Genomic DNA, 17,848 nt, shown 5'->3' on the forward strand with positions numbered 1-17,848 from the left:
ATTTCATGGCTCCACAGCTTTCCATACATATGCCAAGTAAATTTAGAGGCATAAATTTAGCAGCATACTTTTGTCTCAAAGGATTAAAGAAACCCAACCAAACTAAACAAAAAAGCACCAAAATATGTACTCTCACTGCAATATCTCGCTTTGTTTAATTTCTTGCTTTGCCACTCTTCTGACTCATTATTTTTTTAGTCTTCAGTTTTAGTCATTAAGGGCAAAATTAGCTCATTTGTGAGAAAAGATTCAGTACCAGCCTTGACATAAGGTGGAAAAGATTTAAAGGTCTCTTATCCTGCTGAAGGCTGGCAGTCTGTGGAGGGGAGAAGCTGCATAGAAAGAGCTCAAACCTGGTCATAGCCCAGTTTTCTCAGTGAACAGATGGGAGAGACAAGTCCTCACTCTTTGGATGGGAAGGAAGCCTCACAATATTACTGATAAGGCTTTTGTTGAGCTTTTCAGAACATTTCTTATCAAGAACACACTTGCAGTTTCTCAATGCAATGTTAAAGCTGCCTTTGTATGTTACAGAGACCAAAATGCTAAAGGTGTTCAATCCTCTTTGGGCTTCCTGTTCCTGAGTGTCCTGGGGTAAAAAGGTGTTTCTGGTAGTGGTTTTATAAAACATGATGGCCTAAAACCAACTTCCACAGCTGAGTTCCTGCTTATCTGAAGCTGTCAGTGGAAAAAAACCCCAAACCAAACCCCAAGATATACACTACCCTTTTATTGTACCTTTTTTCGTGGTGGTAGTTGGGATTTTTCTGGTGTGGTTTGTTTGTTTTTCTCTCTTTCTCCTCCTTGTTACTGGTGCCCATGGCCCAAGACAGGCCATTCAGGACAGCCAGTCCTCTTTGCCACCTTTCTGACACTCACCATGAGCAGATGCTACTGAGAATGGAAGCTATCAAACAAAAAACCCCAAACAACCAAAACCTTCTCTGCCCATGGTAAGAAGCATTAAAATTCTGGGATGGGAGATGCCAATGGGAGTTATGCCACTGATTTCACTGCAACTAGAATTTCACATTTGAAGGCTTGGCCTTATAGACAAATCTGAGCCCCCCCCCATTATGAAGTAAATAAAGGTTAAATGGAAAAATCTAAGAGAGCATGAACAGCAAGGAACACACTGGACGTAAGTTAGACCAAGTATTAGTATGTATTTATGCACAAGAATAAAAACAGCTTTACAAGTTGAATTGGAAATTTAAACAGAGGAAGTTTAACAGCTTTTGTATATTATATTAAATAACCAAAACACCTTTTTCCAAAATTGGTAAAGAATAAATAATATAATTTACAATATGGTACAAAAAATAATCAGTAAGGACAGGCATTCTGCTTTATACATACACTATATAGGTATATTTATAATCTATAAAACAAATTCACATCTCAAACAAGCCAGAAACCTTAGATGATATGGCTTAACTATTATTAAAAGAAACAGCATTAAATTTTGCTGCCAGAACCATAAGCTCTAAAGCAGTTATCATGTTTCAATAATTAATGATAACTTATTGCCGTAGTGCTTGCCAAGGTTTCGCTTAGTTAACATTTACAAATTGCTGTGAAATTAACAGATTCAAAGGTTTGAAAAGGTTAAAAAAAAGTGCAGTACTTTCCTTATAAATGCATCCGAAGTCTGAGTGTAGAAAACAAAATGCAACTGAATTTCCACTCTGCAGTTGGTAAATGAGATGTCTTTGTAGGTTAGATTTGATTCAAGCCACGTAATTCAATTTAGAAATATAGGGGGGTGTCAGAAAAAGGCTGAACAATGCCATATGAAAAACAATTAGTATTCCTATGCTTAGTAAATTTAGTGATATGGGTAAAATGGATTGTGTAGATGATCAGGATGCAACACCCAGCAGAACCTCAGTCAGCGTGTGCATGACCGGGTGGACCCAACCCCTGCCTGTGACAACAGACACTGACGCTTCTGCCATTCACCTCAGCTACTCAGAACTGCCTGATGATAATCACTGAGAGGGAAAAGCCTAGACCTGGAGGCTGTTAGTGTCCATTTGTCCTCTCCAACATCCACCTCACAGTGCCCTGGAAACAATACTCTCCACCACCTCGCAGTACCTCAGAAAAAATCCCATGGCCATTTCACTGTCACTTGCTTGGATTTTGCTTAAGCTGACATTGTCCCATACACAGATTTTCTTACTGCTGGTGGAGAAGCTGAAATAATTAGAATTGAAAAAGTTTTTAGTTTTACAAAAAAACACCCCTCCCACACACACGTACTTATGTGTGTGTGTGTGGATACACCCCCCAGTTTTTCACTTTGTCTCAGGCACAAACTGATGATGACTACTATTGTAAAGCACAGCCACCTAAAATCTAGAGCTGGTCGGATCACAGATGTGTTTAAGTGGCCTTTCTCATAGGAAGGGTAACAAATTCTGCATCAATTCAGAATTGCCACAATGATCTCAATTATTGTTAATTTTTTCCCTGGTAAGACTTGTCCTAAAAGGGCTTCATTCTTAAACTGAAGTCTGCAAAGCATTTCATTTCTGAACTCAATTTCTGAACTTCATAATGCCAACTTTTAAGGGGCTGATGCCAAACACATTTCTAACCCCAATGCTCTGAGTGCAGAACCAACCCATGTCATTTCCAGTCTGTTACTACTGGGTGGTCCATGCCCACTTGCAAAGGTTCAAGGTATTAAAGTTTTCTGGCATCATCAAAAATAGCCACTTCTGCTGCCTTCATTCTGCAATTGTGTCCTTCCCCCCTGGGAACTGAGTGGGCTGAGCAGGAGCTGACAGCTCCCTGTGGCACAAAAAAAAGCCCTCCCAGATCTGGATGGAGTGCTCTGCTCTCCATTTCGGCTCCAGGTGCAGCAGAGCCAAATCCACTGTCACAGCCGCTGCACTGCCAGCATCAGTAGGGAAGATAAAAAGTTTGTCAAGATACAAATACACTGGAGACCCTCATGCTGGTCTTGCGGTATTTAGAAGTTTAGGAATGAGAGTTCATATTTCTTTTTATACAGTACTTGATTAGAACACATCACATTTCCTCCTGCATATTCTGTAATCCACAGCCACAGAAGGTGCCCTCTACTTTTGTTCTGCAAATCTGAAGGATTTTTTGAGACATAGCATACAGGAAAATCAGCATGAGTAATGTAAAGACCCAAAGCCAAGAGGAAACAACCTGGGAAAGCCTGGACCAAAATACAGATCAACTTCAAGGAAAACTGAGAACTTCTAGCGGGAATGACTCTTGATATTAAGGCGGTGTCCTCTCCATACCAAGGGGGAATGCTCAGAATGAAACAGGCCCCAGCGTTCATTTTTGTGACAGCCTTCAACTTTTCCTATTCCAGGTTCATGTGATTTCCTGATAATTGCATCAAATAAGGGTCTGTAAGAATAATGAAGGAGAAATAATGACAGAAGGACTCAGTGTCTCACAGGACCTACAGTCAGGGTGGGAAGTCAGCCCACAGCTATGAACTTCTCCTTTCTTCTAGTCATGACCTTCCCCCTTGCTAGTGATAGAGGTGTGTCCTGCTGGCAACATCCAACTGTACTCATGCTGGGTTTACACACTGGGTGGCTCCTGTGTCACAGAGCAGAATGCAGCAACCTGGTACGTGGGCTCTTGGAATGTCATCCAAATCTCACCCCTTTCTGAGTGAAACAGGAAGGTTGCTCTGGGCCACACAAAAAGTGCATCAGAAAACTTGTTCCATTTTCTCCTAAAGACAGAAAACATAAGGCCAACTCCAGAGCAGCTAAAAATCATCTGCCTAAAGCAGGGTGAAGGGACTGGGCAAACAACAAACACAGTCAGTGCATCATGAGCAAGGTTACAAGAGACTCCCAGTCAAAGAAATGCCTTGTACAAGTAGCTAAAGGCAGGCAGAACTACATCCACCAAGTATAGTGCAAGTTGGGAAATGAACCCCTGATAACAGCCTAAGGGATGGAGAAGGTTTGTTTATTTATTAATAATACAAAGTTGAGGTTTATATAGGAGCAGCCCCTGGGATAAATTCAGAGCTACTCAAACCAGCCAAGGGACATTCTCTAACTGGAGAAGCAGACAAGTGCTAAAAAAGGGGCACAACAAGGGTATTCTCGCTCAGGACTGGCAAGAAAGGAAATAGGAAAAGTCTCCTGAGTTACAAAGCTAGAACTGACGGACAACCAGCTCTCCAGAAAGTAACCTGATATCCTGTTGAACCCACTGCAATCAGGATCTGGGTCTTTCCTACAGTAAAACACAACATTAAATGCATAGGGATTTCAGAGAGGGAGTGCCAGACCCACTCATGCCTGGGAGTGACTGTAATGAAGAATGATGCCCTGAGGTATACAGAGCACCTGGAATTCACAGAGCAAGGAGGAAATAAGGAAGGACTAAGGGATTAAGCTAGGACTTGACACCTCTCCTCTTCATGACACAAAACTGATCTTAACCACTTTAGCGTTAACCTAGTATTTGTTCCTACACATTACAATATTCTTTCCTATTTCCTCTCCCAGGTAAATCCTCAGTTTTTGTGAAGAAAGATGGCGATATTTACAGGTTTCCAGCAAAGCCAAGAGTAATTATGACACAGCTTTCCTAGTGTAAGCTCTTTTGCAGTGTTTCCCGACTTAAAAAGCAACCGTTCTTCGGGGAAAGTAGGAAAGCACTCTCCCCACTCACAAGGTGAACTGTGCAATGTGCTGAAGAGTCTCAAAGGTGAAGAATGTGAGTGTAGTCAGGGTGATGATGGTTGTGACGTGATGGGGTTTAAAAACTAGAGGATCCATGCATTGTGGGAGGAGGGTGGACCAGAGCTCCCCTACCAAACAGGCAAGCAGGAGTGAGCCCTGCTGGAATGGTCAAACAGCCAAACAAACAGAACGGTCTGTAGGAACAGCATCGAGGAGTGGCAGTGCCCTGGGCAGAGTGCAAGAACTTCAGTTTGACTGACTGATAAGAAGAGTGCCAACTAGGACATCTCAAGATGCACAATTGTTCCCCTACCCACCCCTACCCTTCATCCTCCACAACTTCCACGCGGATCCGAAAGCACGCCATTTTTATCACTACTCAAACAATAATTCATGTAGGGGAGCCTGTGGCAATCCCTTCCCTTCTTGAGCCATTTGCTTAGGCCATTCCAAAGTACAAGTCCAGGACTGTCTCACAAACCTGCCATCTTACATCACTGATGCAGGGACACATGTAATGTTATTCCATGTTTTGTTGTTCCCCACATATTGCACATTCCAGGACTTGGAAGTACTTCTTCAGACCTTTGAAGCCAATGCTTCTCTGTTAGAAAGAAGCACACAGGACAGGGACAACTGGGCCTCAGCTGCTGCTCTCCAACCCACCCTCATCAAGATCCAGCGATGCAAGCTCCAGCTCAGCCAAGCAGTCTGCACCAGCCTGCTGGTCACAGCCTCACTGAGAGAGGTCCCCAATTGGGGGACCACCACCTCCTCCATCAAACAGGATCTCCCTGCGAGTTGGCTCAGGTATCGACAGTTCCTGGGCAAGGTCATTAAACCGGGATATGTAATCTATGCTGTTCTCATTCATCATGCAGGCCAGCTGGGAATCCACCACCTAGAAGAGACAGAAGAGATGACCTACATGTCAGTGGAAATTTTGCAGAATCACAGAACTGTTGAGGTTGGAAAAGACATCTTGAGAGCATCTTATCCAACCATCTCACTCAAGAACCGGCTGCCCTGCATGTAGTTGGGCAGGTGCCAAGTACCCCCACGAATGAAGACGCCACAACTCTCTGGATACTTTGTTTCTGTGTCTGACCACCTCACAATAGTTTTCTTGTGTTCAGGTAGAATTTCACGTTTCAAATTTTGCCTGCTGCCTCTTGTCCTGAGAAGAGTCTGGTTCTCTCAGCCTCCTTCCCAGCCTCAACTCGTATGAAAGATACACTTCATCTCGCCTGAGCTGAGTTAGAGAACAGCTCTTATCCACAGCTAAATGGAAGCTTCTTAAAAACCCAACCACCCATAGTCTCAGTGGACCTTACCTCAGCATTAAGGTGCACAGCTAGATGCTCTAAAGACATTACCTCTTTTATTTACAAACCGTGTTTGTAAATAAACCTTGACTCTGCAGGACACTTAATAAAAAGTCATTCAAAATTCTGTCATCACTAAACCCATTTTAAATACTTGCTTTCTCTGAAGACCCACACAAGCCCACCTCTCTCACAACTGCTCTGGTGTGCCTAACATAGAGGCTAACCCCATTTTCTTCTAAAGGCAGCTGGTAATATCAAGGTCTGCAATATCAGGGTCTGAAACAGCCAAGGACACACTAAATAAGCATGAGTTCACTGCAGCTCCCAGTTAAAAGGTCTGTACAGAACCTCCTTTTCCAAATCCAAAGGGCAATGGAGGAATTACATGTTCCTTCCATAAGGGCAAGTCCCCAAGAAGTTACAAGGTATGTGATGTTGCACTGAGGTAATGACTGTAAATTGTAGAATATTTGAGACTGGAAGGGACGTGAAGAAGTCTCTAGTTCAACCTCTTGCTCAAAGCAGGGTCACCTATGAGGAGAGACCAGTTTACTTGGGGCTTTATCGATGTGAATCTTAGAAAGCTCTGTAGACAGACACTGCACAACATCTCTGGGCAACACGTTTTCCCGCGGGCCTATCCTCAGGGTGAAAAACCTTTTCTTTAGGTGTAGTCTGAACCTTTTTCAATTCAGCTTTTGCTTATTCCTCCCACCTCCCACCACCACTTTGTGAAGGGCCTGGCTACATCTCCTTGATGACCTTACTGTAGGTACTGGCAGGCAGTAGGGTCACTCCCACCCTGAAGCCTTTAGACATCACTGGTGCTTTGACCCCTGATCACGCTGGTGACCCTCTGATGAACTTGGTCCAGTTTATCTCTCTCTCTCTCTCTCTCTCTCTCCTATATTGGGTGCTCTAAACTGGTCACAATATTCCAGACATGGTCTCACAGCAGATAGATTAGACTCTACTACTCTAAGCGTAGAGCGGGTTAATCATCATTTTGTTCAGTATCCTGGCCATGCTCCTGTTAAAACAGCTCCCGACACTGTTGATCACCCCAGGTGCCACAGATGCCCCAGCTCACACTCAGCTGGTGTCTATCAGCATCCCCAGGGGCAGCAGAGCTGCTTCCCAAACAGCCAGTCCCCAGCCCATATTGCTGTGGGATTATTCCTTCTCAGGGCAGGACTTTGCATTTTCCTCGCTGAGTTCCATAATATTCCTTGCAGCTCATTCGTCCTGTCTGTCCCTCTGAAAGGGAGCTCTGTCCTGAAGCATGTCACAGCCTTAGTAACTGCTGGGCTTCATTCTACGCCTTAAAAGAGTTCAACACAAAGGGACAGCTCTGCCAATAGAGACAATAACTCAGCAGCACAGGACCTTCTGCCATTCTCTCAGGTAATTTTGTATTAGCCATCTCCTGTTTCTTCCTTCTGGATTTATTTATTTTTTCCTACCAGCCCTCCAACTGTACTGTAGCTGCATCACTGTTAACCTTTCTCTTACCTTTAGTACTTTCAGTTCCTGCTCTACAAAGCAGGACATACAGAACAGGACCAAATCTCTCTCTGTCAAAACAAAAATATGTCCAACAGGTGACCATGACCTCCCCCACCAAAAGGAACCTGCTCACAAGAGCTTCTCACACCAGCTCTGATGCCGAGTGCCCTCAGGTCATTTTACATATCTCTTTGTTACGACTCTAGTGCTCTTTTACTGAGCTGGAGCACAGGTGTCAAAGCGCCTTTGCCTCAGAAGTATCTCAGGAGGGTCTGACGGACAGTACCCAGTAACTGCCCTGCAGGAGGAAGCAGGCTCTGAGTGTAGTCTGCTGACATACCTCTGCCACATCTGCCAGAGACCGTGACACAAAGGAATCCCGCGAGTTCCCATCCAGCAGGCTGGGTCCCAGTAAGGAGGTGCCACTGGTGTTCCCAACAGGAGTTGGCAACATTTTTCGTCCCTTCTCCGGGGAGATGAAACTTGCTACAAAGAACAGGAACATCAGTAAGTCACTGCACCGAGTGTTTGCAATTGGGAGGATAAAGAGAAGGACCAGGAAGTAGGACATGGAGGACAGATATCCATTTCTTCTCTTAAAAATGATGTGTTACCAGCATGGACACCATCAGCACACTGCTAAGAGTAGGGACACTCATTACACTGGTGCCATGAAATATTAATGAAAAAAAACCCCAAACCAACAACCAAACCACAATCAAACCCAGTGACCTCATGTCTTTGAGACAGTGCTTGCCAAGCACACAACAAGGTCTATTTTTCCAGCAGCAAAGCCTAGGGCATCTTTTTGTTTTGGCACAATAGCCCAAATGCCTCACCCTAACTGATGAGTCAGGCTCCAAACAGACTACAAGAACTTGTCCCAAGGTATGGGTCATAATCTAGCAACGGGATCTTTTCAGGAACAGACTTGCAAAGAGAAAGAAAATGTATTCAGGGCAACACTGTGGAAATGAAAGCAAGAAGTAATGAAAGCAAGACATAATGGAATAATTCTACAAACATCCTACTGGGTTTACAATTTTCCAAAGGATTCACTTCTGATAAAAAGTGCCCTTTTTTTTTTTTTTTTTTTTTACAGGAAAGCACTTTTTGGGCACTTCTCTGCATCTGGACACTTACAGAACAAGCTGCTGAGGGAGGAGTCTGTGGAGTCATTGGGGTACCACTGGGGATCGTGGCTGGGAGATGCAATCCAGTTCTGCTGAGGACTACTGGATGGGGACGGAAGACTTTTGGAACTGTCACTGCCATTCAGCTTTGCAGGAGAGAGAGAAACACCTTCACCTGTAACCAATGTCAGGGGGCACTGATTCAGTCAATGCAGTTACAGGACACTGCACCAACTTTTGTTTGGTAAGGAAAAGAATACAAAACAACAAGCCCCTCATCCATATCTGCTAGAAAATAAAGGCCAAGAACAGAATTTTATTTGCAAAACAGATATTAAAAAAAAAATCCCACAAAAAAACCACAACCCAAGAACTGCTTTCTGGAAAAGTTTCTGCTGACATGTAAGATGCCAGTGATTTGGGATTTTCTTTTAACTTGACAGGCAGACTTTAGTTAAGCTTAGACTTACTGTACTGGCCAGAGCTGATGGCTATTTCGATGATGGAATCACTGATCTGAGTGGCAGGTTCCCCTTGGGAAAGCACATCTTCAGGTGGTCCGGGCAGGGAAATATCCAAAAGAGCAGAAACATTGGGAGGAGAGAGCCGGGTACTGGAAGCTTCTGATGAGGGAAGTGGAGGGGTGGACAGACCATTCTGGAGAGGAGTCTTGGCCAGTTCTGGCAGAGAAAGGACTGATGTGCCCTGTTAACAAGAAACAGAGTTAATTGTTCATAAATTTATGAAGAACTTGGAAATCTAAAAAGCACAGCTTAGCTCCTGAATATCAGATTAAAACCAGACTTTAAGAGGAAAAAAAAATCCAGTAGATAATATTCCTAAATTTAGAGGAATATATTATTTATATAATAAATCTGTATTATTTTCATAAAAAATATCAGTAAGTATGAGCAAATATGCTTCAGCCCATATCCCGCCAAATCATTTGAAAAAACATTCCAAAGAATATTTAGAACACCTACACAACAGACACAAGCATCTTTGTATGATCATGAAATTAACATAATTTTGATGAATCTACTAAGAAATATGTATTAATTTGTATTTGTATAGGCAAAAACCTGTAACTGCTTGAAGAGTATATAGGTCTTTTAGACTGATAACTCACTTTTTACTCACACTTTACAGCCAGACTTCCCAAAACTCAACTCATCTTTAAGGAGTCTCATTACCTCATCTCAGAACTGCAATTTTGTTTTTCTGATGTAGTGTACACAGCTGTCCTGAGAGCAAGAACCAGAACCCAAGGCCCCATTACCCCAATAAATGTCTCACAGGTTCACTTCCTAACTTCTGTGCTATAAAAATTTTTCCTCTCCTTTATGCTCTCCAATCAAACTAATTTGATCTTTTTCACATGCAGGTATCACAGGAAGGGTGGTAAAAGCTTCCACTGAAAACAGAACAGCCTGTATTCTGAGGCTTAAGTATCCAACACTAGGTCCTGGATCCCACTGGAGAGAGAGGTTGGGGACAGGATGACAACACTCCCACAACTTACGTGCTGTCACAGTTACTCTTCAGGTATCTGTCTACGTCTTACTGGATCCAGCACAAAGAACAGAGATCCTCTGGACAGGATTCTGGCATTGCAATCGGGCTTTTAGTCTTAATATTCCTCCTTCAGCAACATCCAGGCAGCAGGACTGCCAGCTGCTGAAACCTCTCCTTGTGATGTCTAAAATACACTCATAGATAGAGCACAGCAATCATAAACTCCTCTGCTCCACCAAGAGATATGTAAAGCCTGTTTGTCCTTCACAGGACAGGCGCTGTCAGCCTCACTGTGATTTTAGGGAACAGCACCCACACATATTTAAGCAGCTTTCCTGAATTTCTTTAAATTTCCAGGGATTTCATTCCCACCAGACAGTGCCAGTGGCGCACGATTACCTGGGGATGTGGGGTTTAAACCAGCAATACCAGTGGTGTTCTCACAGAACATTCCCCACTCCACGGCACTGTTCTCTCAGCACACACTGTACCTGGAAGCCATCAGGAACTGCCTCCTGCTCAGGCCGTGTCGGCAGGTTGATGAATGGTACTCGGCACCCAGGGCCTGAGCCCTGGAACACAACAGAAACCACATGAGTGACTAGCTGGGGAGGGAAGGGACAACGGTATATCACGGTTTATCCTCTTTATACATCTCATGTCTTTTAAAACCGTCCATCAACTCCCTGGGAAAGTGACCAGGACTGACATGGACTAAGGTGTATCTTGGTCACAATGAAAGCAACAGCAAGGAGAAATCAGAGTTCCCATTCCAAATACATCTCTAAAAGTCCATGTTTTGCGCCAGATTTCCTCCTGAATTAGTCTATTGAAATGCCACCATTTTTTTTTTAAGCCAGATTTCTGGATGGCCAAGTTCAACACTCACAACTGCAAGCCACTTTACAGGATGGAAATCTGCTCAATGAGATGATGGTTTGATCCCTCAACCTCAAATACACACTACACAACACAGGGTGCTTTGCCATGACAGCAGTGTCTACCACCAAGCCCCAGGAGAAAGCCCACAGAGGAGTCATAATAATACAGCTTTTTGACACAATGAAAGAGCAAGACACTTAAGTACTTGAAAAAAGAGCCTCTGACCTCCACAGTGGTGATGGAGCTTCCGTTCTGATGTGCTACTGCTGGCTCCTGCCCTGTCACCACCGTGGGCACCGCGTCTGGTGACAATGGAGACACACCTGGCAAACCGTCTGCATCCAGGACAGGCATAGGGCTGCCAGGGATAATGCCAGCACTTTTAGCTGCCAAGTCAATAGCACCTTGTGTGAAACAAAAAAAACCAAAAACCACATTACAAGCCTTTTCTTCACTTTGCTGTGATTCTCTAAAAGATGATTTTTTAAAATGACCCAGAGGCAAAACTTAACCCACATAAAAAGTGGCAATGGGAACACCTGATCAGTTGGGTCAGCATCTCCTCTTCACCAAGGGTAGCATTGCTTTTAGCTAAACGGTTTAACTTTTCTGTCCTGTTCCAACCTGTTACCAGGTATATCAAAATAGATGAGAAACATTCCAGTTCTCCCCCCACCCTTTCCTCCTATATTTTTGCTTTTTTGTCCTGCAAATTGGTAAGTATTTTGTTAGGCAATTTCTAGAAATTTCCTGTGGGTTACTAGAGGGGCTCTAGAAACAACAGAGCCTTATTTCATTACCTTGCCTCTAGCAGCCATACAGACTCAATTTAAAACACTTAAGTTGTTGCAAGGGTCAACCTCACCTGGACCTTTTAAAATCCACTTCAAACATCTGAATGTCTTTCCATCCCAAATAATCCTCTAGGTAAAACCTAGAGGCACTCGCTGTTTTCACCTCACTAATCATTCTAATGATGGGACCCACTCTCTGTTGCAAGACAGTTATCTGCCTGGGGGGCACCAGCACGGCTTTTATTGCAGAATTTGGAATGACTTACTAGACAGATGGTTGGTGGCCTGTGTTGGAAGAACTTTGGGCACAATTGGACGAGAAACAGCAGCTTTAGTCAGTGAGGACTGGATTGGCCGAAATGAACCTCTCCCTAGGGGGAAGGATTAATACCTCTCAGGCAAATGAAATCTAACACCTTTAAAGCAGAGCACAACACAATTCAGTGGAAGCAAATAAATTCCAAGCAGCAGCAAGCCCCAGGAATGCAAGTGATGGAGATGATGGAAGAGAGCTGAAATATAACCAGTGCCTTGCCACAGACAGGCAACAGCAAGTGCTGCTGTGCTACTGGGGCTGCTCTCATATTGTCAGTGAAGACAACCCTTAATCTCATGCTGGCTTTGATGGGGGATCACCTGTACTACCACACCTGTACTCAAGAGTGTACCAGCAGAAAAGGACACATGGGCAGTGGATTGATTATACTGTATGAAATTTAGATAGTATGCCAGGTACTAGAGAAACTCCAATATAAAATCTAGACAAATGATTACACACTGCAGAACAAAAATTTCTACGTAATTTGTTCCAAATTTTGTCTCCTGGTTGAGAACTCCTTGCTCTTCCCTACTTTCAGTATTGGGAAATGGAAGAAAAAAATTCTATCACAAGCCTGATTTGCTTAACAATGATCCAGGAGAACAATCCCATCATCCTGTGGGCTGGTGACACTGTTGTTTTGACAGGGCATTTTTCCTCTTTTTAGAGCTTACTCCTTTATGCAGTTTTAAGGGTCACTTTTCAGACCAAAGAAGTGCTAAAAGAGACACAGACTCACCTGTAATGGATGAGTTGGATAAGATAGAAAAGGAACAGACATGCTGGGACGGATTTCCAGATGGCCTGGGGAGCAGTGTTCTCTATGTGAGAGAAACAATAAACCAGAACAAGATTTAAACACAGAGGGTAATGCTCATCTTTCAAAGCCCAGAAGTTCATGAGACCATCCAGAATAAGCAGAGTATTTCCATGGCATCGCTACCATGCAGCAGACACAGCAATAAGGTCTGTGTACTCTTGATAAAGAAGTTACAGACAGGAATAATGTATTTTCTCTGTAAACTACTACAAGAGAAAATTTCCACGTGAAAAATTCTCAGAGAAATGTTGATTAGAACTATATTCCTCTCTGATTATACTTGCAGTATTTTTCAAATCTCTCAGAGAATTACAGCAGTGGTCTTAAGGACAGGACCTAGTCTCTGTGCAAACTGATCTTCCCTTAAAATTGAACAAGTGTGAATTTATGAGACACCTGTATGTACTTCGGAGCTCTTAAAAAACAGGGAATTGCACAGATCTGAAGATCCCAGGATAAAAAAAATTAGTCCAGGGGTAATTTCTGAGTCTCCTACTCTTAAACAGAGTAGAGGAGACAAAATGGTATATTGGCACTTGGGAACTTTGCTTTCTCCACTAAGTTTCCATTATTTGGGTTTCAGATTTCTTGTTTGCTCCCTGCCTGTCCATGGAGTCCCAGTGGCACGTGCCTTTTCCCTGGGTTATCACAGCAGTCTGAAGGAGGGCAGTGCCTGTCTGCTGCCAAAGCACCACGACAACAGGCCACCTTTTCCATACGTCTCTTTGCAAAAGCCATTTTTTCCCCTGCGATCATTGTTCTTTCAAAGTGTGTTATGATTTATTTCACTACAGAGGTTTATACCCACCACAGTTTAACAGCCACTAGTGAGCAGGAAGCAGGAAAAGTATCTAAAGGGAGATCTTGCTGTAGTAGGGCTGCCAGCTCCAACACTGCCAGCGCAGGACAGCACAGGGACACGCTGCCTCTGCCTCAGTACCAGCAGGCCCAGGCAGCAGAACCTGCTTCCAGACAGAGGGTTTTTTATTCTGCCAAACCACCTCAGGCACTGGACTTCTGCGGTTATTGATATTCCTCATTCAGCGAATGTAACGTGGCTGGTTACACCAGAGACCAAAATGTCTGTTCCCTTCTATGTTCAGCTTCACTTTTCCAGTGGGTGTATGAGGGAAATTCAATTTTTCATTAGGTTCAAATCACTGTAGCCTTACTGATACCCAGTCAGGGAGCAAAACAGGCATTCACACTTTGCTCTGACCTGTACTACCAACGGCTTCCGCAAGTGCCTGTTCCTTAACTTCCTGGGCTTTGGCAGGAAGAAGTCCGACTGCATCTGGACAAGAACAGGAAATGCATTACAAAGTATTTTAAGCATCCGGACACAGAATAAATTATACCCCCCAGACTCTGTTTGTCAGTAAAGTTGACTCTAATTAAGATACTGTGGTTTATTTCAGACAGCACAATATCCTTTCTGCAACAGTCAGAACATTTTCCACCAAGAACATATTTTTTCTTTATGGAGATAAAGCTTTCTCCCCAAAAAAGGCACTTCACTACTTAACTACTGCAGCTTCCTATGAAGTTCTTACTGAGATTGTATTTGACTTAAATACGTGTTAAAACTAGCTGCACATCAGAAGGGGATCAGTTTTTGCTAAACCTGGCAAATATATTTGCTGGAGCAACTTAATTAGAGAGTGAACCAGTTTCATTGGGCTGTGTGATGGCATTCAGACTCGGGTCTGAACAGGTAATGTCACTTCAAAGCACAGTTATATAGTCCAAATCTGACTCATCTCAGCTAATACAACGTTAGACTTGAGCATCATGAGAAGCACCAAAATCCCAAAATCCCTGCGATACCTCTTGGAAGCTGGCTCAGGCTGCATTTTCCATTCAGTCACCTCACTTACACTGATGGTGTCCAGGTGCTGCCGGAAGGTCAGCTCTGCTTCCTTGCTGGGCAGGAACAGCTTCCCATGGCGGCTGTTGGGGGGCAGGGTTGTAGGGACTGCAAAGAGCCCACTGTCGGCCTCAGTGCTCCCAGAACTTGAAGGACCAGCCACCAAGAGAGGTCTAGGGAGGCTTCTCAAACCTAGAAGATTTTAACAGCAATTCAAATGAGATGAAATCAAAAAAAAAAAAGGAAGTAACTTTTAGTAACTGAAGGATCATAGGGAGAGCTGGGACTTAGGGATTCTGGCTCTGCCACCAGCTGTGTGTGATCCCAATCTCTCCATACTTCAGTTTTCCCACTTGCAAACCGACAGTATTTACCCGCTTCACAGGGATACCACTAACATTCACTTGCTTTGAAATCCTTGGAAGTAGGGGGTTAAATGCCATTTTACACTGCTAAAGTAACTAGAATTGAAGCTCTCAGTTTTCAGCCCCATACAGACTGTGATAACCAGTTTATCTGTTATCTGTTCAGTTTGTAGGAATACTTGAGGGCCTATCCCAGTAAACAAACTATATATCCCCCACTCCTTACGTAGGGGAAGATAATACAAACACAGATCCATTACAAACACATCATGAATGATTTATTTACACTCCCCACCCCCCTTTTCCCATAGTAATTCATGGACGCGGACCTGCCTCTTTCCACACAGAACACTGGGTTTCCTTACTCACTACAGCAGAGACATGCAACAGCGTTCAGAAGTGTTCTGAAGAACATCAAACTTTATTTACTGAACCAATAAACCTGCAGGTTTTAATTATCCTCCTGTTTAAAAGACGAAATGGCCACCTCCACCCTGCTGCTCTAAATTCTTTTTTCAAAGGTTAGTTAAAATTTCAGTGTGCTAATGTACCTAAAAATCAACTAAATGCAGAGGAACACATAAATTTGTGCCTCCTGCCTGACCAAATTACTGCAGGCATTTACTAGCACTGTGTGAAGATATAAAGGAGCTCAGTAATTACTGTATACTACAGGTTGCAATCCAGACCACAAAGAATCCTATTTTAGATTCAGAACACCCTTATCAGGGCTCATACAAGGGATTCAGTTTGTCTACCAAACAACCCAACTCAGGGTGGGGATCTCAGACTCAGTTACCCTTTTGACACCCTGGAATGCATCCCCAAGGCCCAGGTAGAGTTGCTGAGGGGCTGAACTAGTTAACTGGGTATAACAGTTGTACTGAACACACTTGTACTGCTCCTCTGTTCCCAAAACACTCAGCTGAAGCCAACGTGGCATCTTTGATACGTACAAAAGCAGGAATACATAGTCTGTGTTTTCCACTTTGCACCAAAGGCAACCTGCTTCCTAATAATATGTTAAAGCACAGAGCTACTTGTAACCCAGTGGTGCAAATCAAAGAGTAACATGGACAATTATATTTGGCTTTGAATTACAGAAGCTCTATTCCAGCAGAACAGGTCTCTGTTTCTAGAGGATCAGATACAAATACTGTTATTTTCTTGCTGTTTCTGCCCAGGATCCTCAGTGGATGAACCTTATCCTTGCTTAAAATGCTTCAGAAAAAAATTTCAAGGCATTAGAGAAGCATGAAGTATAATCTCATAGAAATGAATGTTGCAAACTCAGGAAGTTTGATTCTATTTCAAGTCTGACTTAAAAAGATTTAAAAAGTCCTTTGAGACTGTGGATCTCACTGAACTGCAATTTATCTGTTTGATCTATTAAATTATTGCCTTTTACTAGATATTTAAGTAAGTGTGACCTTGCCTAGAAGTGCAATGAAGCTTTAGACAAAGGTGAAATTGCTATGTCATTTTAAATGAAAACCACCCAGAGTACCAACCAGATTTTACAGCACCAGTTAACCTGGTCCATTGCTTCTCACAGCAGGGGTGTGAAAAGGACACCCTAAGAATCACAACTGGTCCCAGTAACCCTAACACCTTCACAGACTTTCCTAAAGTCATAAACAGTTGGTGGCCAATGCAACTGGGCTGAAGCACAGAACTGAAATTCTTGGCCTTCGTGGCTGGGGCTCACAGGTTACAGCAGCTGTACCTGCTAGTAAAAGAAAAGGTAATTCATAATCATTCTGTATCTTATAATGACAGAATCACAGAATGATTTAGGTTGGAAGGGATCTTAAATCTAATCTAATTCTAACCCCCCTGCCATGGGACACCTTCCACTATTATCCCAGGTTGGTCCAAGCCCTGTCCAACCTGGCCTTGGACACTTCCAGGGATGGGGCAGCCACAGCTTCTCTGGGCAACCTGTGCCAGGGCCTCACCACCCTCACAGGGAAGAATTTCTTCCTAATATCTAATCTAAATCAAAAATGGCAGGATGGCACAGGAAATTTTTAGTAATTATTTATCAACAAACTTTACACCATGTATTTAGTCACCTGCTCCGTGAGCTGATGCTCTCCTGAGATCCCACACCCTGTGCCCGTCAGCTTGTGCTGGTTTGGGCTGGGAAGGAGTTCATTTTCTTCAGTGGGGCGGTTTTGGATTTGTGCTGCAAACAGTGTTGATGGCTCAGGGATGATCTGGTTACTGCTGAGCCTGGCTTACGCAGCCTCAAGGCCTCGGCTGCTCCTCACCCAGCACTGCCAGCGAGGGGGCTGGGGGTGCACGAGGAGATTGGAGGGGACACAGCCAGGACAGCTGATCCCAACTGACCACAGGGGTATCCCAGACCATTTGGCATCATGCTCAGCATACAAAGCTGGGGGGAAGAAGAAGTTAGGGGTGGACATTCAGAGGGATGGCGTTTGCCCTCCCAAGTAACTGTTCATGTGATGGAGCCCAGGTATTCTGGGGGTGACTGAACACCTGCCTGCCCAGGGGAAAGGGGAATGAATTCCTTGTTTTGCTTTGCTTGTGTGGCTTTTGCATTTCTTATTAAACTGCCTTTATCTCAAGCCATGAGTTTCCTCACTTCTCCTC

At 43.7% G+C, this 17,848-nt stretch overlaps 1 protein-coding gene across 3 annotated transcripts in view; it reads right to left on the reverse strand.

Annotated features, from left to right (window-relative positions):
- Positions 1 to 1,142: 1,142 nt before the first annotated feature.
- The window catches only part of CRAMP1 (cramped chromatin regulator homolog 1), a 50,441-nt gene continuing 33,735 nt past the window's right edge, over positions 1,143 to 17,848 (reverse strand). For all 3 annotated transcript variants that reach the window (XM_027737967.2, XM_027737966.2, XM_027737964.2), the window contains exons 12-21: positions 14,875 to 15,056; positions 14,217 to 14,291; positions 12,917 to 12,998; positions 12,125 to 12,229; positions 11,290 to 11,468; positions 10,674 to 10,754; positions 9,138 to 9,372; positions 8,678 to 8,842; positions 7,875 to 8,020; positions 1,143 to 5,601 (exon numbers count right to left, since the gene is read on the reverse strand). In XM_027737967.2, coding sequence (XP_027593768.1) covers positions 5,437 to 5,601; positions 7,875 to 8,020; positions 8,678 to 8,842; positions 9,138 to 9,372; positions 10,674 to 10,754; positions 11,290 to 11,468; positions 12,125 to 12,229; positions 12,917 to 12,998; positions 14,217 to 14,291; positions 14,875 to 15,056 — 1,415 coding nt within the window. In that variant the 3' untranslated portion in view covers positions 1,143 to 5,436. The remainder of the gene's footprint in view (positions 5,602 to 7,874; positions 8,021 to 8,677; positions 8,843 to 9,137; positions 9,373 to 10,673; positions 10,755 to 11,289; positions 11,469 to 12,124; positions 12,230 to 12,916; positions 12,999 to 14,216; positions 14,292 to 14,874; positions 15,057 to 17,848) is intronic.

Source organism: Pipra filicauda, unplaced genomic scaffold (assembly GCF_003945595.2).
Source record: "Pipra filicauda isolate LSUMZ 115617 unplaced genomic scaffold, ASM394559v2 scaffold472_size498715_pilon, whole genome shotgun sequence".
Classification (NCBI taxonomy): domain Eukaryota; kingdom Metazoa; phylum Chordata; class Aves; order Passeriformes; family Pipridae; genus Pipra; species Pipra filicauda.